Raw genomic sequence first — 23,385 nt, forward strand, 5'->3', positions numbered from 1 at the left:
TGAGACAAGTTCCTGGTCACAGCAAATCAGTAGCAGAGCAGGGACTGGAATCCAAATTTCTATTAGGTGTTGTGCATGAGCAGATGACCGTACGAAGGTCCCTGTGCCACATGCTGGTTTCTGCTGGTTTTAACCCCATCCCTAACTCGAGGGTTCTCGGGAGACGAACCTACCCCACCTCCCACTGCTCCTGGGCCCCACACCACAGCTGGCCGCACACTGCCTGCTCCAGCCTTGTTGTCCAAAGTTGGCAGGAGCCTTTTCTCAATGACCTCTCGCCTCAGAGGACCAGGTCTCAACTTTTACACCAATAAGTTTACTCTTCTGAGGTCGAACATTCCAAGACACTTCTTGCCGCAGGCAAACTGCTTACACCTAAAACCAACAGTAGGCCCCCATACCCGAATTTCCCTTCTCGCGAGAAATCGCCAGAAGAGGCTGCCAGCCATCTTTTGTGTGGCATTATTTCTGGTGTCTCTTTGCCCATTTCTTATGCCGAAGTGGTTCAACCGTATTTCTGAATTTACGCAAGCGATAAAAAGTCACCCTTCCTTGTAGAGCCTCTGTTTGAAGAAGGAAGAAAAATTCAGAGGTTTGTCGTCTTCGCCCTTCTTAACGTGGCGGTCTCCTATCGCTAGAGGCTTCCTAAGGACTTCCGGCTTCCCAGCAGGCCCAGGGGCCCTGAACTTCCGGCCTCACGACGCAGGCGCGGGCCGCACTTTCCGTTCTCTCTGGCGGTGTTAGTGAGCCGCGCAGCCATGTCGTATCCGGCTGATGATTACGAGTCCGAGGTAAGCGGGCCCTGCGCGTGTATTGGGCTCCGTGACGGAGGCAGCGTTCTCTGGATGCTGGGTCCCGCTGTGTTACGGTGTCCGGGTCCCTCTGGGAGCCTCCACCGGCCGCAACTAGCTACGGTCTGCCTTCCGGCGTGCGCGGCCCTCACGCTGTTCCCATTGCTTGCGTCTCCTCTCCAGCCCAATCTCTGCCCGCCCACTTCGCGTGTCCGGTCTCCTCGTCCTCCCGTTTTCCGAGATCGGAGACGGAGACTGGTCATGGGGTTTCTGTAACTTAGCTCCTGTGGGCTTGGTTCACTCTTGTCGGTCCCGGTTGGTTCCCACAGCCTCTTGTGCTTTGCTTTACCTTATCGCACCCGTAACGTTGTATTGTCGTTTGCTTATTCGCCATTCTCTCACGAGCATGTTAGTTTCTCAAAAGCAGAGACTCTGTTTTACCCACTTTTGTATCCTTAGTACTTTTACTTGGCACATAGGTCGAACGAGCATTTTGGGTTCACGAATTGGTGACTGTTCCTATGTCTGTTTCGTTAACAGGCTGCTTATGATCCCTACGCTTACCCTGGTGACTATGATATGCACACAGGTGAGACTACGGGCTGGCTAGCTGGTACTTCTAGGGTTTTGCAACTTTTTGAATGTCTCGGAACAGCTCTTGACGGGCATCTGTGAAGCGCTGCTTCTCCGTGGTCCAGGCTCGGAGTCAGTTATTAGTTCTCAGAAAGAGGGTGGTACAGCGCCTAATAAATGAAGCCTCTTCCGTGGTCCACCTCAAAGTCTCAGAAGGGAAGGCTTACTGTCCTGGCCGTGGTTTCCTTGTTAAACTGCTTGCTGAAGAAGACAGTCTTGTTGTGAAAGATAGTGATTCAAACCAAGCCCAAATGAAATCTTTTTGGAAGGTTTTGAGGTTTCCTGAAATGTTATAGTGAGTTAGTTTGACTTAGCATTTTGTAAGTGCCGTGCATTGTTACAGGTACTCTGTGCGAAGTATTTCCTTTAATCCTTAAGAGCTCTAGGAAGTGCCTAAATTAATGTCTCCGTTTTCTCAGATGAGAAAACTGAACAGAGAGGTTTAGTGACTAGCACTGTTGTATAGGTAGTAAATGGCAGTCATTCATTCAAGAAATACTAAGTGCTGGGACACCCGGGTGGCTCAGTTGGTTAAGTGTTCAACTCTTGATCTCAGCTTAGGTCTTGATCTCGGTCTTGAGCTCAAGCCCCCTGATGGGCTGTACGCTGGGCGTGGAGCCTACTTTAGAAAAATATATAAATGGGGCGCCTGGGTGGCTCAGTGGGTTAAGCCGCTGCCTTCGGCTCAGGTCATGATCTCAGGGTCCTGGGATCGAGGCCCGCATCGGGCTCTCTGCTCAGCAGGGAGCCTGCTTCCCTCTCTCTCTCTCTCTGCCTGCCTCTCCATCTACTTGTGATCTCTCTCTGTCAAATAAATAAATAAAATCTTTAAAAAAAAAAAAAGAAAAAGAAAAATATATAAATGTATATATTTAAAATACATGTACAGAAGGTGCCTCCTACTTACCTACCCTTCCGACGGTCTTCCCTTCTCTTTCAACACACTTAAAACTGTTTTAGGTGCTGAAGGTGTACGAGTACAAGACAGACAAGGTTCTTGCCCTTATAGGATTTAAGTTCTAGCGGATGAAATCGATGATAAGCAAATATATAATTGTAAATAGTGGTAAATGTTCTGAAGAAACAGGGCGATGGGATGGAGAGTGAGTTGGGGATAATTTTATCTTTGAGTGTTTATTTTATTTATTTATTTTTAAAAGATTTTATTTATTCATTTGAAAGAGAGGCAGTGAGAGAGAGCATGAGCAAGGAGAAAGAAGGTCAGAGGGAGAAGCAGACTCCCCATGGAGCTGGGAGCCCCATGGGGGACTCCATCCCGGGACTCCAGGATCACAACCCGAGCCGAAAGCAGTCGTCCAACCAACTGAGCCACCCAGGCATCCCTGAGTGTTTATTTTTAAAGTTTATTAATTTGGGGCGGCTGGGTGGCTCAGTCATCTGCCTTTGGCTTAGGTCATGATCCCAGCGTCCTGGGATCAAGCCCCGCAGGAGGCCTGCTTCCCCCTCTCCCACTCCCCCTGCTTGTGTTCCTCTCTGTCTGTCTCTCTCTCTGTCAAATAAATAAACAATCTAAAAAAAAAGATTTATTAATTTATTTGACGGAGAGAGAGAGAGCATAGGTAGAGGGAATAACAGGCAGAGGGAGAGGGAGAAGCAGGCTCCCCGTGGAGCAGGGATCCCAATGCGGGGTTCGATCCAAAGACCCTGGAATAATGACCCGAGCCAAAGGCATGCTTAACCAACTGAGCCACGCAGGTGCCCCATCTTTGAGTGTTTAAAAGGGAATCGTACTTGATTTTATAGACTTGAATTTTCTTTGGGGGATGGTCCTGCCCTTCTGTTTTGTAACGTGTGAGTTTGAAAACACTTGGTAAAGTATTTATTATATCTGACCTCTAGGTGATCCAAAGCAGGATCTGGCTTATGAACGTCAGTATGAACAGCAGACCTATCAGGTGATCCCTGAAGTGATCAAAAACTTCATCCAGTATTTCCACAAAACCGTCTCAGATTTGATTGACCAGAAGGTGTATGAGCTGCAGGCCAGTCGTGTGTCCAGTGATGTCATTGATCAGAAGGTGTATGAGATCCAGGACATCTATGAGAACAGGTACAGAGTGCTGACTGAAATGACCGTCTTTCTGGGTGGGACTGGTTTACTGATACAGCCCCTAATAAAGGGGTCTATTAGTCATTTCTCTGTAAAGAGAGTGCCCAAGGGGTTTCTGTGATTGCTCATGGGGAGACATGTTATTCTGTTGGAATATTCTGTATTCCCAGAACTCGGGGCCTAAAATAATATCATTATCAGTAGTCGTAGCAGTAACTAGTATGTCTGTCCAGTATAGATCGAACAGTGTTTAGAACGCTTTTCCCATATTTACTCATTACTCTTCACAGTGACCTCGTGAAGTAGGTAGTATTGTTTTCTTTATTTTACAGATGAGGGAAACAAAGCCTAGAAAGGATATAGCTAGTTGAGTGCGTATGTTGAGTTTTGAACTTGCATAGTCTGACATCAGAGCCTAATTTTTTTTTAAAGATTTTATTTATTTATCTGAGAAAGAGAAGGAACAGGGGGAGGGGCAGAGGGAGAGGGAGAAGCAGACTCCCCGCTGAGCAGGGACACCCCACCCCTCCACGTGGGGACATAGGGCTGGATCTGGGGTCTCCAGGATCATGACCTGAGCCAAAGGCAGACTCTTAACTGACTGAGCCACCCAGGCACCCCCAGAGCCTAACTTTTGAGTTACTGTACAAGTTAATGCGTAACAGGGTGAGCCAAGCTTTAAGTGGCTGCTTCTGTTTTGAGGGGATTGCCCTTGTTTTATTGGCATTAGAAATGAGACCAGTTTGTTAGGGTTGAGAAAGTCAGGAAAGACTTCACCAGGGATATAGAATTTTTTTTTTTTTTTAAGATTTTATTTATTTATTTGATAGAGATTACAAGTAGGCAGAGAAGCAGTCAGGGAGAGGAGGAAGCAGGCTCCCTGCTGAGCAGAGAGCCCGATGTGGGGCTCGGTCCCAGGACCTTGGGATCATGACCTGAGCCGGAAGCAGAGGCTTTAACCCACTGAGCCACCCAGGTGCCGCCAGGGATATAGAATTTAAAGAATTCCTGGGAGAGGTGCCTGGCTGGCTCATTTGGAAGAGCACATAACTCTTGATCTCAGGGTCGTGAGTTCGAGCTCCACTATTTAAAGTAGAAATTACTGGGGCACCTGGGTGGCTCGGTGGGTTAAAGCCTCTGCCTTCGGCTCAGGTCATGATCTCGGGGTCCTGGGATCGAGCCCCGCGTTGGGCTCTCTGCTCAGCGGAGAGCCTGCTTCTCTCTCTCTCTCTCTCTCTCTCTCTGCCTACTTGTGATCTCTGTCTGTCAAATTAAAAAAAAAAAAAAAAAATTTAAAGTAGAAATTACTTTAAAATAAGTAAATAAAGTAATAATTAGTTAATTCCTAGGAGGATGGGTGGACAAAATGAATAGCCAAAGGCTTTTTGGATTAATGAATAGAATTATTCCCCGAACTGTTTTTTTCCTGCATCTGCAGGTCTTTCTAGTAGAAATGTGTAGATCAGTGCTGTCCCATAGAAATAATAATATTAGCCACATGCGTAATTTAACTTTTTTCATCAGTTATGTTTAAGAAATGTAAAAGGAGGGGCGCCTGGGTGGCTCAGTGGGTTAAGCCGCTGCCTTTGGCTCAGGTCATGATCTCAGGGTCCTGGGGTCGAGCCCCACATCGGGCTCTCTGCTCAGCGGGGCGCCTGCTTCCCCCCTCTCTCTGCCTGACTCTCTGCCTGCTTGTGATCTCTCTCTGTTAAATAAACAAATAAAATCTTAAAAAAAAAAAATGTAAAAGGAGGGGTGCCTGGCTGTCTCAGTTGGTGGAGTGTGCGACTCTTGATCTCAGGGTTGTGAGTTTGAGCCTCACGTTGGGTGGGTGAGGTTGGATGTAGAGATTACTTAAATATAAAGATTTTTTAAAAACTGAAACAGGTGAAATTAATTTTCATGAATTTCAACATCTAAAATATTATTACCACACATAATCAGTATTAAACTGTTAATGAGTTATTTTACTTTTCTTTGGTATTAAGTCTTCTAAAACCTATCTTTTGTATTTATACCACATTTCAATTCCTGTATGTTGGAAATACTTGATCTCCGTTTAGATTCCATAGCATTTACGATAGAAAAAGTAGATATCTAAGTAATTCTAAATGTAGCTGAAAGTTCACAGTAACCAAGTATTGGGTTTTTTGGTTAAAATTAAGTAAAATTTAAAATTCAATTCTTGGGGCACCTGGGTGGCTCGGTGGGTTAAAGCCTCTGCCTTCGGCTCAGGTCATGATCTCAGGGTCCTGGGATCGAGCCCCGTGTCGGGCTCTCTGCTCAGCAGGGAGCCTGTTTCCCTTCCTTTCTCTCTGCCTGCCTCTCTGTCTACTTGTGAGCTCTCTCTCTCTCTCTCTCTCTGTCAAATAAATAAAATCTTTAAAAAAATAAAAAAAATAAAATTCAATTCTTTAGTCACAATAATCACATGTGGCAAAAGGTTACTGTATTTGACGGTAAAGGCGGATACAGACTATAGTTGAAGCCAAAGTGGTAGATCTTGCTGTAGGAGAATGTGTGGTGAGAAGAATGGCTGGTGCCTTGGAAAATCCAGTGTTATTGAGATGCTTTATGTTTTATACTATGTCCTGAAGTGAGGACTTGAGCATGTTTCTATGCTGAACTGAAAAATCCAGAGAAGGGGCGCCTGGGTGACTCAGTGGGTTAAAGCACTGTCTTTGGCTCAGGTCATGATCTCAGGGTCCTAGGATCAAGCCCCGCATCAGGCTGTCAGCTCAGCAGGGAGCCTGCTTCCCCCTCTCTGTCTGCCTGCCTCTCTGCCTACTTGTGATCTCTCTCTCTCTCAAATAAATAAAATCTTAAAAAAAAAAAAAAAGGAAAAAGAAAAATCTGGAGAAGAGGAAAGGTGGGGCTTGAGGAGCGTGGAGGGCAGTTCGAAGTCGCTCCTGAGGGGATCAGGGCTGTGAGTGTTTGGGTTGGATGCTGTAGTTCTGTAGCGGCGTCAGACCGCCCCAAACAGACTGATTGGCTTCCAGATTTGGATGGGGGAGGAGGCACCGTGCTCTGGGAAAGTAGGGGGAGATTGCTAGGGGGAAAGCGTGGGTGTCTAGAAAGTAGTTATCAGACGAGGGAGTAGCAGGCTGTCCTGTGTGAGTAGAGTTCATGATACAGAGTCAGGAAATGATCCTGAAGAGCATTGGCGGTTGCCTGACTGGTAGAGAGGAGTGTTCACTGTATTAAGAAAAGTTGAGGTGCAGAGTTCTGTTGAGGAGAGTTGTAGCCTTGGAAGGCTCTGGCCCTGACTTTGTTTCTGTGACCTCTCCCTCTTTGTGAGCCTGGGTCCTTACGTAAAACGTGTGGTCTGCCTCTTTTCTGTTTCGGAGATTAGAATTTTTCTGCTTGGTTTTCAGCTGGACCAAGTTGACTGAAAGGTTCTTCAAGAATACACCGTGGCCTGAGGCCGAAGCCATTGCTCCACAGGTTGGCAACGGTAGGTATGAGTTCCGTGTTCTGTACGCTGGATGGGATTCTGCGAGTGACGGGTCCTGAGGAAGCTCAGAAGAGTCTGTGTGTGTTTTACTCACCATTTTGTTTCCCCAGGGTTTGGTGCGTAGTAGACCCTTAGTAAAGAGCTTGCTGAGTGACAGCGGAATAAATGAAGAGGGGACAGAGACCTTTCACACGTGATGAAGCTGAAACAGATCTTTGTCCTGACTTGTTTCCATCCCCTTGTGATTTTGGGGGTCAGTACAGTCACTTGGGAATGAGCTGTCTGGCTTCCTCCCGCCTCTCACCTTATGATGGTGTTTGTTGTATATGGTGTAAAGTAGGAAGATCCAGCTTCATGCTTTTTTTTTTTTTTTTTAAAGATTTTATTTATTTATTTGAGAGAGAGAGTGAGAGAGAGCATGAGCGAGGAGAAGGTCAGAGAGAAGCGGACTCCCCGCAGAGCCGAGAGCCCGATGCGGGACTCGATCCCGGGACTCCAGGATCATGACCTGAGCCAAAGGCAGTCGTCCAACCAACTGAGCCACCCAGGCGTCCCCAGCTTCATGCTTTTGTGTGTACATATCTAGTTGTCCCAGTACCAGTTTGTGAAAAGACTATTCTTTTTCCATTGGATTGTCTTGGCACCTTTGTTGAAATTGGTGATTGTGTAAATGTCAGGATTTATGTCAGGACTCTCTGTTTAACTCTGTTAGTATCTGTCTATCCTGATGCTTGTGCCGCACTGTCTGAATTATTGTGGCTTTGTGGTAAGTTTTGAAACCGGGAAGCATTAAGTCCTCCAACTGTGTTGTTGTTGTTGTTCTTGTTTTCTTTTTTTTTAAAGATTTTGTTTTTTACTTGACTGAGAAAGAGATCACAAGTAGGCAGAGAGGCAGGCGGGGGGTTGGGGGGGAAGCAGGCTCCCTGCCGAGCTGAGAGCCCAATGCGGGGCTTGATCCCAGGACCCTGAGATCATGACCTGAGCCAAACGCAGAGGCTTAACCTACTTAGCCACCCAGGTTCCTCTGTGTTCTTCTTTTTCAAACTTGTTGTTGGTTCTTCTGAGTCCCTTGGATTTCCATATGAATTTCAGGATCAGTTTGTCAGTTTCTGGAAAGAAATTGGGATTTTGATAGGGATTATGTTGCATCTGAAGATAAACTAGGGGACTATAGCCATTATATTAAGCCCTCTAATTTATGGACATGTGATGTCTTTGCATTTATTTAGGTCTTTATTTTAATATCATTTTACTGTTTTCAGTGTACAAATCTTGTACTTCTTTGATATAGCTAGTGTTTTTTGGACACTTTATTTTTAGTATTATTGGTACACAAGTTAGAACTCACTTTGTAGGAGGTGTTATTTTCTATGTTGCTCAGACTTTATGCTCTGTTTAATATGTTGCCTATAAAGAATCATATTGTGTATGTCAACAACAGTTGGGAGTCTTGAAATACGGTTGGCCCTTGAGCACATGGGTTTGAACTGGGTGAATCCACATACACATGGATTTTTTTCAATACAGTATAATAGTGTACATGTATCTTCTCCTCCTTGTGATGTTCTTAACAGTTCTCCTCTTTAGCTTACATATTGTATACCATGGTAACACAGTGTATAACATGTGTACCATGCAAAATAAGGGTTGACTGTTATTGGTAAGGTTCCAGTCAACAGTAGGCTGTTAAAGTTAACAGTTAAATATGTGGGTATTCAAAAGTTAAATGTGAGGGGCACCTGGGTGGCTCAGTGGGTTAAGCCTCTGCCTTTGGCTCAGGTCATGATCTCAGGGTCTTGGGATCGAGCCCCGCATCCGGCTCTCCGCTCACCAGGAAGTCTGCTTCTCCCTCTGTCTCTGCCTGCTGCTCTACTTGCTTGTGATCTCTCTCTCTGTCAAATAAATAAATAAAATCTTTAAAAAAAAAGTTAAAGGTGGGTTTTTGACTGCATGAGGCAGGGGGGATCTGTGTCCCTAACCCCCCTCTGTTTAAATGTCAGCTGTGTATAATTTTAAACAGGTAAGTAATGACAGGGCTTAACAGTATAAAAGTATAAAAGGAGGGGCGCCTGGGTGGCTCAGTGGGTTAAGCTGCTGCCTTCGGCTCAGGTCATGATCTCAGGGTCCTGGGATCGAGTCCCACATCAGGCTCTCTGCTCGGCGAGAAGCCTGCTTCCCTCTCTCTCTCACTCTGCCTGCCTCTCCGTCTACTTGTGATCTCTCTCTGTCAAATAAATAAATAAAATCTTTAAAAAAAAAAAAGTATAAAAGGAGATTTGGTGTAAAAATCCTCTTCCTTCTTTCCTCCTCAAGCCTTAAGTTTCTCTAGAGCCATCTAGCGGCAACACTTTCTTTTTATCCCTCCCGTGATAGTCTGTGTGTACCTAAGCAAGTAGGAATGGCTTGTTTGTTTCTTTTTACATAAAGCAAATGCCATTTTCTTCCCTTTTTAAAGTTTATTATGTTTTTTGGAGAGTATTCTGCATCTCCAGGATTCCCAAGACCACCCCCAGGTTTGATGATTTGCTAGGAGGACTCCCAGGACGCAGGGTGAAGGGAAGGGGCAGAGTGGAATCCAGAGAAAACCACGTGCATGGATGTTATCACCAGTCCTTTCTTGTGGAGTCATTTGGGATGTGCTTAATTCCTTGAGCAAAGAATTGTGACGTGTGAAAAGTCTCAGAGAAACCTGTAACACATCCAATGTCCAAGGATTTTATGGGGTGCTGGTCATGTGGGCACACCCCCTGCCTAGCACGAACCAAAATTCCAGACTCCCAGAAGGAAGGCAGGAGTTCAGGATAAACCATAGTGTTGCATAGTGTGGGGAACCCTCCTGAAATCCAGGTTCCCAGATGCCAGCCAAGACCCAACTTTACTAGCCAAAGGATAGAAGTCTCAGACCTACTTCCTTAATTCTTTTCTGTACAGCATCAGTACCCAAAGACCTTTTCTTCCCTCCTTTCTTTTTAGTGGTTGTATCATATCAATAGGATAAATTCTTTACAGTAGAATTTCTAAGTCAAAAACACCCATGTGTTCACAATTTAGATAATGTGACATTGTCTTTTTTAGAGCTGTTACTATTTATTTATGTGTTGGTTTGTTAAGCGACTGGATGGCAAAAATCTCTAAATGTTAGCAAAGGGAAGCGGGCCTGAATGGATTAAGATGAGGTTGAAAGTGGGGCGCCTGGGTGGCTCAGTGGGTTAAAGCCTCTGCTTTCGGCTCAGGTCATGATCCCAGGGTCCTGGGATCGAGCCCCGCATCGGGCTCTCTGCTCGGCAGGGAGCCTGCTTCCTCCTCTCTCTCTGCCTGTCTCTCTGCCTACTTGTGATCTCTCTCTGTCAAATAAATAAATAAAATCTTTAAAAAAAAAAAAAAAGATGAGGTTGAAAGATAGACGAGAGATGATTTTCTTTTTGCATGTATTCTTGGGGTGTATTGGAATTTAGATGTTATTTTGTATCTTAAATCATGTTTATCCCTCTCTTCCGTTCAGTGGGCTAAAACTGCCTGAAGACCCTAGTTGTTTTGTGGATTACTAAAGAAACTCTGTGCCATTTCTTTCAGATGCCGTCTTCCTGATTCTGTACAAAGAATTATACTACAGGCACATATATGCCAAAGTCAGTGTGAGTATCTAACTGTTGCTAGCTCTATGCCATTTTTGTCTTTGGAGCACAAACATTGGTTTCTGTTGGTTCAGTGTCCAGGAGTTGTTGGCATGTTTTCTGAGTGTTCAGAAATGACAGAGGGAATGCTTGAATCCAATAAGCTGCATGTCTGTCCCAGACAAACTTGCTTGGCATAGCTTGTGTGTCCTTTTCAATTTCTCCATCCCCACAATTCCTGACTTGGCACTCATCACATCGACTGGGTTTCAGGATGCCATCCTAATGGTGTGTTCCCAGACTCCTGCTGCTTCAGCTCGTGATGCCCTTACTTTTTACCTTCAGTGTAGGACTGCGAGCCTTTTCTCTGAAACACGCAGGGAGTGTCCCTGTGTGCCCGGCATAATGCTTGACACCTGGCGGGCATCTCTGCTCTAATCCTCACAGTGGCCTTGCAAGGCGGGCAAACTGGGGTGCAGAGGGGTTGCTTCTTCTCAAATTTATGCAATGAGTAGGTGGCAAAACTCCTTGAACCCAGGCCTGGCTTACTGTGATGCCAGTGTTACTGTGATGCCAGTGTTACTGTGACGCCAGTGTCGCTGTGACGCCAGTGTCGCTGTGACGCCAGTGTTCTCTCTGCCGTGCTCTCCCAGCTTTGGGCACTTGTTTGATTCTTCTGTTTCTGAATGTCGGACTGCCCCAAGTTGCTGAAATAACTATCTGTACTATTTATATACACCATGACTGAAAATCTCTATCTTTAGCCCCTGTCTCTCCAAATCCGCACTTGTATATCCAGCTCTCTATTCCATTATCTCCACTTGGCTGACTGATAGTCATCTCAGATTTGGGTGTTTTGTTTTGTTTAAGATTTTATTCTGGGGCACCTCGGTAGCTCAGTTGATTAAGCATCTGCCTTTGGCTTAGGTCCTGGTCCTGGGGTTGGGCCCCATGTCAGACTCCCTGCTTGTCAGCAAGTCTGCTGCTCTCTCTCCCCCTCCCTGCCTTGTGCTCTCTGACTTGCATGTACTCTCTCAAACAAATAATATCTTTTAAAAAAAGATTTTATTTGAGAGAGGGAGAGTATGAGCAGGGGGAGGGACAGAGGGACAAGCAGACTCCATAGTGACCAGGGAGCCCAACATGCGTCTTGATCCCAGGGCCCGGAGATCGTGACCTGAGTCGAAGGCAGATGCTTAACTGACTGAGTCACCCAGGCACCTCAAGTTTAGCATACTCCAAACGGAAGTCTTATTTTCCCTCTAAGTCTATTCTTCTCATGTCGACCAACTCAGTAAATAATACGACCATTCAAACGAAAACCTTGGCGGTGTTCTTGACTTGACTTGACTTGACTTCCAACCTTATAACAAATCCTGTTCGTCTCCGTCTTCAGCATGCTTTTTGAAACCACCCTCTTCTTACCTCCATCACTGCTGCTGCCTTGGTTCAAGGCATTGTGTCATCTCTTGCCTGAGCTGAGCAGCTGCTTACCTGCTGTCAGGTTCCACTCTTCCACTTGAGTTTATTCTCAGCCTAGTAACCTGCATGGTCCCTTTGAAACATAGTCTTGTCACGTCACACCCTCCCTCCCAATCCTACCATGACTTCTCACCGTCACACTTGGAAGAAAATCCCAGGTCTCAGTCATAGTCCTGTTTGATCTGGCCCCTGACTCCCTTGCCAGTCTCCTTTTCTACGACTTTCATTCCTTTCTTGGGCTCCTGACCATACCCTGGCACTTTGGAGCACACATCACTCGCTGACATTGTGGTATTTGTTTACTTGGGCTTTGTCTGCTACCTGCACTAGAGGGTAAGACTCCGCCAGGGCATGGACTTCGTCTTGTTGCTGCTATAATCTGGTGCCTGATCCTCAATGGTGACAAGTTAATTGTTGGAGCTTGTATGTGCATGTGTAAATGAAGGAACCTGGCACCATGATCTCTCCATAGAATATTTCTTATCCCAGTCAGCTCTCATCTCTAAAGACCACCTGACCTGGCTAGGGCTCCTGCCTTGCCACAGGAGCCACCATTGGTGGTTGCTGGAGGAGTTCCTGTTGTCAATGCGGGGGGCCATGTTTTTCCGGCATCCCAGTGAGCTCTCTGTCCTCTCTGTTAGAAAGTAAAGGTTTCCTCCTACCATTGCTATTCTAGCTCACGTACTCTGTGGCCTAGGTTGAGACTCTAGCTAGCCTGTATAACATCTCTTCTTTGGGAAGACCATGGCATCACAACCCATAGTACAGTTGGTTGTACCACTTCTAATCTTCCCTTAGGTCTGTGGTGAAGATTCAGCAGAAGTTTATTGATTCTTTGACCTTTTTGTTAGGTACCAGACAAAGTACTTTCATATATATGACCCGTTTGGAACCTTGTCGGGCGGGGGGAGTTCTTTGAGAGAGCATTTGTTATATTGGGCACTTCAACTACATAGTCTCGTACTATGGAGAGATCAAATACCTTGTCGGAAGCTCGCAGTTAGTAAGCACTGGAGCTAAAAGTCCAGGGCCGTGTTCTTTCTAGCTATTCACAAATACTAGCATATTCTTTCCCAGCTCAGAAATCTTCAGTGGTTCTCAGTTGCCAGCAACATCAAGTCTAGATTGGGGGGGGTCAAAAGCCTTCTGTGCAAAGGGCCAGATAGTTCTTTGGCTTTGAGGCCATAATGGTCTCTGTTGAATCTATTCGGATCTGCCTTTGTAGCAGCCACAGACAATGAGTGTCTATGACTATATTCCTGTTGAGCTTTTTATTTACAAAAACCAGGTGACGGTGGACTTGCTGATTTCCGTGCCCTGGATTCCTGTTCGGCACTGAAAGACCCCTGCATTCCTAGCCTGTTGTAGTCCAGTCTGGCATAGCCTAGTGTAGCGCTACCTGCTCTCCCCATCCTTCAAGCACCGTGATTTTACTCCTTTGCTTTTGTTAGTACTTCCGTCTTTCTGCTTCACCAGATCTGCCTGCATGTTCTCGAACAGTCAGTTGAGGTTGTTGCCATAATGCCTAATCGTTGTGGTCAAGATATTCATTGTCCTTTCAAATGCTCTAGCACCTACTGTCGTGCCTCTGGCCTGAGTGCTGTTTGCATACTAAGAAGGCCAGAAGAGGCATTGCTTCTCACGTGTGTTCAGCTGTCGTGGCAGACCATGAGTAAAGCACATTTAAATTAACTGTCAGTCCTGATGTCTCTGTTCTCTTTCCAGGGAGGGCCTTCATTGGAGCAGAGGTTTGAGTCCTACTACAACTACTGCAATCTCTTCAACTACATTCTTAGTGAGTTTGAGGTTTGGCCTGGGGGTGAGGCTACAGTGAGGCCTGATGTTAGCCTCCAGCTCTTTTTAGCAGGATTTTAAAAAGGGTGGGAAGGAGGGATGTCCCGTGATTCTTAGTTCTTTTAAGAGAAAAATTACAGAATGTACTCCGTATGCTTATTAAGTGAGAATAGTCATTGCTTTGCGTCTGACTTTTCTGTGATCTCCTGCACAGATGCCGATGGTCCTGCTCCCCTTGAACTACCCAACCAGTGGCTCTGGGATATCATTGATGAGTTCATCTATCAGGTATCTGGCCAGCCTTGGTCTAATTTGAAATAACTAGTCTGACAAAGGATTAGCTGTTACCATTGTTTGCATTGTTTAAAACATGCTTGGGATAAAAATGTCCCATCACTGTGGGAACGACCCCACGATGGTGGTCTTTGATGTTTCAGTTTTCTGAAGAGTCAGGCCTAAGAGCTCTGGATATGAACTTGGAAGTCAGCAGAGTTGAGCTGACTTTCACTAAGCTGTTACCTGATCTTGAGAGTTGGTCTGGTTGGAAAAAATAAAGGCATCATAAGCTTTGGAGTCGGTTATTCTGTTTTTAAGTCTACTCCGTTTCTGAAGAATAAACCTGAGGGACACCTGGGTTCTCAGTTGGTTGAGCGGCCAACTCTTAATTTTGGTCGGCTCAGGTCATTATCTCAGGGTCCTGGGATCGAGCCCCATGTCTGTTCCATGCTCAGAGCGGAGCCTTCTCCCTTTGCTCTCTTGTGTGCCTCTGCGCTCGCTCTCTCTTTCCAAATAAATAAAATCTTAAAAAACCCACAAAAAAACAGAATAATTCAATTTGGAAAAATACTTGTTTTCATGACTTTTATGGGGATGGTGTATCTCTCACTGGGTATTTCAGGAGAAATGAGTTTCTTAATAAAGCCGTTATTTGAGCTGCATAGACAAAACAGACTTAAGAAGTGCTGGCAGATTGTGATTGGTATGCTGAGAAAGCCCTCCTAGAGCTGGCCTCTCGAGAGGGAGGTTTACGAGGGTTCGGTGCCTTTGTGCAGAGAAGGCTACAAACCACACTGGCCTTGTTTGCCTTTTCTGGCTCGTTGGTCTGTGTAAGCCCTTTCTTTGGCAAATTTTAGAAGGTTGGCGGTCCTTTCAACTCACAGCAAGTCAAAGGAGGATCATCCGTGCTAAGGTTCTTCATCCTTTTTAAGATTATCATAATCCCTTGGGCTTGGGTTTAGCTGGTGTTCTCTTAAGGGGCTTAAAGTGCTCTCACTGTAACAAAGACCGGCTGGCAAGAGCCAGGTGTGACTCCTCCCGGCCAGGTAGATGTCACACGGTTGGTAAGTGGGTCCCCTACCCCCTCGGCTTTCGTTTATTTTTATCAGTACGGGTAATACATGATATGTCATTAGTGTTTAAACACTTTGTCTTTTTCAAATTGCAGGTGAAGTTTGTTTTTATCTCTCTTTTTTTTTTAAAGATCATTTATTTGAGAGAGCGAGCATGCATGTGCACACACAAGCCAGGGAAGAGAGGCAGAGGGAGAGGGAGAAGCAGACTCCCCACTGAGCAGGGAGCCTGACATGGGGCTTGATCCCAGGACCCTGGGGTCATGACCTGACCTGAAGGCAAATGCCCAACCGACTGAGCCGCCCGGGTGCCCCCAAACTACAGCTAAAGTTTAAAGTGTCTTTCTTCCTTGCCTTTGTGGCGGCATCAGTTAATGTCTGCAAAGACAGGCGTTACATTCACGCTTCTCAGGAGTTTATATAAACATATACGTATCAAATACACCATCTAAAAATGGCATAATAACTATGTTGTGTAATTTGTTGTGATATGGAACACTTAACATGTCTGTGTAGAGATGGCTTTATTCTTCTCTGCCATGTACAGGATACGGATATACCACCCTCTTGGTGATGATATACCACTCTTGGGTGTTGAGTTTGCACTGTTACACATAGTGAGTCCCTTAATAGTCTTATGTGTGTTACACATTGGTCTGTCTCTAGAGATCCCCAGAAGTAGAATTGTTGTTTGAAGAATTTTTGCTTTTTAAGTTTTTTTGTTTGTTTTTGAGAGTAAGGGAGTACCTGCGGGAGGAGGGAGGCAGGAGCAGTGGGAGAGAGAGAATCTGAAGCAGACTCCACGCCCAGCGTAGAATTGATGTTGGGCTTCATCTCACAACCCTGAGATCGTGACCTGAGCTGAAATCAGGAGTCATGTTTGGTTGTTTTTAAAGATTTTATTTATTTATTTGATAGAGCGAGATAGTGAGAGAGGGAACACAAGCAGTGGGAGAGGGAGAAGCAGGCTTCCTGCTGAGCAGGGACCCCGATGTGGGGCTCAATCCCAGGACCCGGCAATCATGACCTGAGCTGAAGGCAGACGCCTAATGACTGAGCCGCCAGGAGTCATGTTTAACTGACTGAGCCACCCAGGTTCCCCGCTTTTAAGTTTTTTAAGATCAGCTTTATAGAGTCAAAACTTGTATACAATGAGATACTGATTTTTAAGTGTGCTGTTGAAGAGATTGAACAGACGGTATCCACAGTCGATACTGAACATTTCAATCACTTTGGACCTTAATAAATAGTAATACATTGTTCCCTCTAAGGGCTTATCAGATTACACTGCTGTCAACAGCATTTGAGAGTTTTTCTCTGCTGTGGATGTGATTAGTCTAATTTTTGTCTGTTTGATGGGAAAGAAATGGTAATCTCATTTTAATTTGCATTTCTCTGATATGTGAAAAGCTTAGGTATTTTCCCTGTTAATTGGCCAGTTTTGATTTTCTTCGAAGTGATACTCATTATCCTTAGTCCATTTTTCTGATGGATTATCTTGTTCTTACTGAGTTATGGGAATTCCTTCTATATTCCTGATGCTCTTTTGTTTATTATAAATCTACAAAATCTATAAATCTACAAAATCTATAAAATTACAAACCGGGGGGCGCCTTGGTGGCTCAGTGGGTTAAGCCGCTGCCTTCGGCTCAGGTCATGATCTCAAAGTCCTGGGATCGAGCCCCGCATCGGGCTCTCTGCTCAGCTGGGAGCCTGCTTCCTCCTCTCTCTCTGCCTGCCTCTCTGCCTGCTTGTGATCTGTCAAATAAATAAATAAAAAATCTTTAAAAAAAAAAATTACAAACCGGATGGCTTGTACAGAAGATCTGTACAAGTCATCCGGTTCTGACAGCCAGATCGACTGCATTGTGAAGCCCAGAGATGTTAAGTGACTCTAGGCTGTGTTTGCTCCAAATTGAATTTTTTTTTCACAAACTACCTTTCATCTTCGAGAATTTTATTTAGCTGTGGAAGAAGTGACATACTCCATAATGAACACCATTCAGTTTAATGAGAGACGGCTTTGCAAAAACAAGTAGCGTACAGAACAGTTTAGCATGAGACGGTGCCGTGCTCCCCACCTGACCCCCGCGCGGCTCTCCCTCCATTTCAGCATCATACGCAACTCCTGCCTCTCTCCCTTCTTCCCAACAGTTTCAGTCATTCAGTCAGTACCGCTGCAAGACTGCCAAGAAGTCAGAGGAGGAGATCGACTTCCTTCGCTCCAATCCCAAAATCTGGAATGTTCACAGTGTCCTCAATGTCCTTCACTCCCTGGTAGACAAGTCCAACATTAACCGGCAGCTGGAGGTGTATACAAGCGGAGGTGAGTGCTGCTTGCCATCTGTTCTGGGGGGAGAGAGGCCCGGGGAGCGCGGGGGAACCACTGTGTCTTAGGTAATGGGCTGCTCTTCTTCGGTGCTGGGTGTGGACAGCAGCCAAGTGCGGGTGCTGAGGGCTGTCGGGCTCGGCCGTCTGTTGGCCGACATGCAGAACCAGCTGGCACTCACGAGGTCTGATTAACAGACGCTTCTACCGCGTCTCCAGGGCCGTCGTATAGATAAGCGCTTCTCATGCTTTTTCGTGTCAGGATGGCTTTACAGTCTTTAAAGACTAGAATCACAGAGTTTGTCCATATAACAGGCGTCAATGCAAAATGAACAAGCCTTTAAAAAATGTTTAAAGGAAAGGGCACCTGCAGTAGTGACCTTTTTGCAAATATGCCAGGCATATACGAAGAGAGCTGGATTCTCATTCTGCTCCTGAGTTCAGTTTGTTGGAATTACAATATGTGGTTTGGGTTGAAGTATATGAGGGAGACCTGGCCTCACCTAGATGTGGAGTTGGGAAAGGGAGGAGTGTCTTCACAGCCTTCTCAGGTAGTTCTGAGACAATGGGGGTTTCATACTGGTAAATTGCAGTGAAAAATCTGAAACCTTAGCATTGAACTTTTTTTTTTTTTAAGATTTTATTTATTTATTTGACAGAGATCACAAGTAGGCGGGAAGGGGGGAGCAGGCTCCCTGCTGAGCAGAAAGCCCAATGTGGGGCTTGATCCCAGGACCCTGGGATTATGACCTGAGCTGAAGGCAGCGGCTTAACCCACTGAGCCACCCAGCTGCCCCTTGAATGGATCTTTTTACCTCTGCACAGTTTTGTAAAATACTCATTCATTGAGTTATAAAGATTTCCTAAATGTTGATGTATTTTATTATACAACCTAAAACACCCACTTTGATCATCAGCTTCATTAGATAAGTCTTTATTTGGAAGCTCATAGTGGCAGATACAGGTTTTTAAAATTAGAATTTGCTTAAAAGCTCCTGTTTTCATTGGCAGTGAGCACTGTCCGTTGTCTTTATTGACATGCAACAGGCTCACCCCGTTCGTTTTTGAGAAAATGTCTGCTAAACACCCAAATCTAAGTAACCATAATTTGTGGGTCAGTCATTCAAGTAAAAATGGTGTTTTGTGGAAAAGTGGCAGGTTCTTTTGCTGCGTGTGGTGGGAAGGAATACAGTAATTACTGACACGGTTTGCCGCCACTGCCTGGTTTATGCTGAGTTGTCCGTTTCACCCACTGTGTTTGCACCATCAGTGCAACATGGCATTTCAGAGAGAAAGACAAATAGCGTGTTAGTGTTACTAGGAAAGTAACTTTGACCTCATGCACTTCCTGAAAGCAGGGGCCTTGATGAGTAGCTGCTCCTGATAAAAGGGGTCATCTCCGTAATCTCGGTGTCTTGGAACCAACCAAACAAAAACCTGCCCATCCCCCGCCCCCCCAAAACTCCTCTTGGTAAAAGATTAGTGTGAGGCCAAGGACACCTGGCTTGTTAGTTGGTATGGGGGTTGTGAGTTCGAGACTCATGTTAGGTGTAGGTTACCTTTTTTATTTTTTTATTTTTATTTTATTTTTAGGATTTTATTTATTTATTTGACAGAGAGACAGAACACAAGGAGGCAGAGAGGCAGGCAGAGAGAGAGATAGAGGAGGAAGCAGGTTCTCCGCTGAGCAGAGAGCCCAATGCGGGACTCAATCCCAGGACCCTGGGATCATGACCTGAGCTGAAGGCAGAGGCTTTAACCCACTGAGCCACCCAGATGCCCCAGGTTACCTTTTAAAAAAAAGAAAAGGAAAAAAAAAAAGGTCAGGCATGCTGCTTCTGGGTAGTCCTCTGAAGGCAGTTACTCCCCATTGCGGGAAGCTTCAGAGGCCCGTAGTAGGTGGAGCGTCAGCTGAGTGACATTCAGGGATTAGGCTCACCTTCCTTCACGTGTCCCTGCTGGAATGGTCACAGTGTCTGTTTCTCTCAGGTGACCCCGAGAGTGTGGCTGGCGAGTACGGACGGCACTCCCTTTACAAGATGCTTGGGTATTTCAGCCTGGTGGGTCTTCTGCGTCTGCACTCCCTGTTGGGGGACTACTATCAGGCCATCAAGGTGCTGGAGAATATCGAACTGAATAAGAAGGTGATTACCTGTTTCCCCCTGCCCCCCTGCCCAGAGCCAGAGTCTGCATTAAGAGAAACTCTGATTTCAAAGGACAAATGTTAGGGATCAGAAAAAGGAGTCTTCCCCGGCCAGTTGAAAATTGAGACGTGGGGGAAGCACTGTAGTGAACGTCTGCGCATAGGCAAGGTGCTTTCTCTTTGTTGCTTAGTAACACTCGAAATGTTTGGCAGTCTTTGATTCTATTTTCAAGACCATGATAATGGCAGATTTTTACTATTCAGATCTCACTACTTAAGGAGTGAGACTTAGTTCTGAGGTGGTATAGACAATGACGATTAGCTGTGGTGGTTTTTCTTGGCCACAGAAAAATCGGTACTTTTCTGTTGTTATGTGTGTGTGTCTTTTTATTTTAGTCTTGTTATCTGTTCCTTTATCGGTTTTTTCTGGAAAAGGAAGGAGCAGAAAGCGAGGAAGAGTACACAGCTGAGGGGTGGAGGGATTTGGAGTGGAAAGAAATGTTAGGGTCACCTGGTCTAGTCCCTTCCTGTTACATCTAACAGTGTGGAGCTCTCAGTTCACACAACTTCATCAGTGACTGGTGTGGTCTGCGCTCGGAGCCTCTTAATTCCAGAGGACAGCACTTTCCTGCTGGGTAGTTTGGGGCCTCTGTAGGGGGCTTCTGCTCGGCTGACACTGGGCTCTGCCGGCTTGCAGATTCTCTCCAGGATGACTTGGTATTGGGACTCATGGATGCTTCCATCCACAGAGCATGTACTCGCGGGTGCCCGAGTGCCAGGTGACCACATACTACTACGTCGGTTTTGCATATCTGATGATGCGTCGTTACCAGGATGCCATCCGGGTCTTTGCCAACATCCTCCTCTATATCCAGAGGACGAAGAGCATGTTCCAGAGGACCACGTACAAGTACGAGATGGTAAGGAAGCCTCTGACCAGCTTGACCCCTTGGCACATGTGCCGACAGTTTTTGGTAAAAGCTCTCCCAAATTTTGCTTTTTGTATGTGTTTTCAGTAGGGCGATTTTTTTTTTTTTTTTTTTTTTTGTTAGAGAGAGAGAGAGAGCATGAGCACAGGCAGACAGAGTGGTAGGCAGAGGCAGAGGGAGAAGCAGGCTCCCCACTGAGCAAGGAGCCCGATGTGGGACTTGATCCCAGGACGCTGGGATCATGACCTGAGCCGAAGGCAGCCGCTTAACCAACTGAGCCACCCAGGCGTCCCAGTAGGGCGATTTCTTAATGGCTGGACTACTCTTAAGTTTCTTTTGTTGTGCTTGTTACTTCAGATCATTAATTCCTTGACGATAAAGACAGTATCTTTTGTTTTACTTTCTCCCCCCAGCAGTGTCTACATTTATTCAGCAAGTTTTCTGAGTGTTTACTGGGCTCTGGGTAGTTAAAACTGAGGGAGGTGGAGGTACCACCCTCAAGCAGTTTGCCATGGAGAGGGGGAGGGTCCAAGACGTGCATAGAATTGGGAGGTTTGTAGGCAGAGCAAAGTTTCTAGGAAGAGACTTGGAAGCATGGTGATGGAGCAGCACAAGGAACAGTTTTGCTGGAGGGCCGTAGAGTAGTCAGATTGGGGGGCTAGGTTCTGGGGTAACCTTCACTGTCTAGCTCAAGTATTTAGTCTTTGTAGGCCTTACAGTGCCATCAGAATTTCTGGGTGACTCAGTCATGATGGTGTGGGAGGGTCGATCTGCCGGTGAGGATGGGGTGAACCAGGAGGAATGAGGAGGAGGCCCTAGTAAAGAATCCAGAAACCAGCTGAGGAGGCCCCGGAAGTGGGCTGGAAGTTTAGTAGAGTTGGAGGGCAGATGCGGAGGGACTTCGGGAAAGTTAACTGACGGGTGCAAGACCAGGGAGAAACCAGAGGCCTATGCAGCGTGTACATGGGAGGGTGGTGGGGACCTCAGAAAGTCCACCTCGTTTGACCCCGCGCCAATTGGTCTCGCCCCTGCAGATTAACAAGCAGAACGAGCAGATGCACGCGCTGCTGGCCATCGCCCTCACCATGTACCCCATGCGCATCGACGAGAGCATTCACCTGCAGCTGCGGGAGAAGTACGGGGACAAGATGCTGCGCATGCAGAAGGGCGACCCGCAGGTCTACGAGGAACTTTTCAGCTACTCGTGCCCCAAATTCCTGTCGCCCGTGGTCCCCAACTATGACAACGTGCACCCCAACTACCACAAGGAGCCCTTCCTGCAGCAGCTGAAGGTGTTCTCGGATGAGGTGCAGCAGCAGGCGCAGCTGTCCACCATCCGCAGCTTCCTCAAGCTCTACACCACCATGCCTGTGGCCAAGCTGGCCGGCTTCCTGGACCTCACGGAGCAGGAGTTCCGGATCCAGCTGCTGGTCTTCAAGCACAAGATGAAGAACCTGGTGTGGACCAGTGGCATCTCCGCCCTCGATGGCGAATTTCAGTCGGCCTCCGAGGTTGACTTCTACATCGATAAGGTACAGCTGCCTTCCAGCCTGGGCGGCTGCGGCCTCTCTCTCCATCTGTTCAGCCGTCAGGGTTTCCTCGGCGCCCGCCACTCGGAGCATTCGAGACTTGTGGTGCACAAAACCAGCAGAGGTTTCTGCCCTCGCACTGATCTTCTCATGTGAGAAAGTAGACACTAAGCGCTACAGTGAAGCAGACCACGTAGTAGGCGTCAGTGCCAAGTGAACAAGCCTTTATTATTTTTTTTAAAGATTTTATTTATTCACTTGACAGAGATCACAACTAGGCAGAGCAGCAGGCAGAGAGAGAGGGGGAAGCAGGCTCCCGGCCGAGCAGAGAGCCCGATGCGGGGCCCGATCCCAGGACCCTGGGATCATGACCCGAGCTGAAGGCAGAGGCCTCAACCCACTGAGCCACCCAGGCGCCCCCGAAAAAGCCTTTAAAAACACTTTTAAAGGAAAGGGCACCTGAGTGGCTCAGTCAGTTAAGTGTCTGCCTTTGGTTTGAGTCATGATCCCAGAGTCCTGGGATCAAGTCCCACATCAGGCTCTGTGCTCAGCGGGGAGCCTGTTTCTGTGTCTCCCTCTGCTCTTCTTCACTGCCCGTGCTCGCTTGCTCTCCAATCTTTTAAATTTATTTTTTTATTCTTTTAAGAAAAAGAGTTTCATTCTAGTCCAAGTTAAGAGAGCTGCCTGGGGTACACAGTCCTCACAAAGAGGAGACTCCAGGGAAGGGAGGGTTGGTGCAAAAGTCATATATGGTTTTGCTTTTGTTTTCGTTCTTGTTTTACGTAGAGTTACAAGTTGTGATGAAGGACTTTCCAGAAAGGCTGTAAGACTGGAATCTTACAGGAATCAGTGAGGTTTTTTTTCTTACATTTCTGTTTGGAATGTTTTTTTTGGTGGGTTTTGTTTGTATTTTAACGAAGCAGATGTACAGTGTGTACTTGGGGCAGGAATAGAGCCCATGTTTTGAGGTTTTGCCAAGTCAAAATGACTTCGCCAAGTCATTTTGACCTTGGGTAAATGTTTTACCAGGAGCGGGGCCTACAAACATGAAAAGTGGAATGTTCCCTTTATCATGGGTTAGAAATTGCCAAGTGCTGTGCAGTTAAGGGTAGGAAGGCAGAGGTGGCAGTATTGCACAGGTGCTCAGGGTAGCCTTTGTTGAGGAAGTGAAACTGCAGCTAAGACTTGAAGCAGGTGAAGAAACTAGCCAGACACATGTTTGAGGGAGCAGCGTTCCAAGGAGTGGGCGCTGTAAGGACAAAGGCCCT

At 46.3% G+C, this 23,385-nt stretch overlaps 1 protein-coding gene across 2 annotated transcripts in view; it reads left to right on the plus strand.

Annotated features, from left to right (window-relative positions):
* The first annotated feature begins 675 nt into the window (after positions 1-675).
* Positions 676-23,385, plus strand: part of EIF3L (eukaryotic translation initiation factor 3 subunit L) — a 28,088-nt gene continuing 5,378 nt past the window's right edge. Inside the window, exons 1-11 of one of the 2 annotated variants that reach the window (XM_047740106.1) lie at positions 676-791; positions 1,332-1,380; positions 3,285-3,495; positions 6,870-6,949; positions 10,523-10,584; positions 13,771-13,840; positions 14,054-14,127; positions 17,343-17,514; positions 19,506-19,660; positions 20,409-20,579; positions 21,623-22,120. In XM_047740106.1, coding sequence (XP_047596062.1) covers positions 759-791; positions 1,332-1,380; positions 3,285-3,495; positions 6,870-6,949; positions 10,523-10,584; positions 13,771-13,840; positions 14,054-14,127; positions 17,343-17,514; positions 19,506-19,660; positions 20,409-20,579; positions 21,623-22,120 — 1,575 coding nt within the window. In that variant the 5' untranslated portion in view covers positions 676-758. Of the gene's footprint in view, positions 792-1,331; positions 1,381-3,284; positions 3,496-6,869; positions 6,950-10,522; positions 10,585-13,770; positions 13,841-14,053; positions 14,128-17,342; positions 17,515-19,505; positions 19,661-20,408; positions 20,580-21,622; positions 22,121-23,385 lie in introns of those variants that run through there. The other variant, XM_047740107.1, reaches the window with a different exon arrangement.

The sequence above is a fragment of the Lutra lutra genome, chromosome 8 (genome assembly GCF_902655055.1).
Source record: "Lutra lutra chromosome 8, mLutLut1.2, whole genome shotgun sequence".
NCBI classification, from domain to species: domain Eukaryota; kingdom Metazoa; phylum Chordata; class Mammalia; order Carnivora; family Mustelidae; genus Lutra; species Lutra lutra.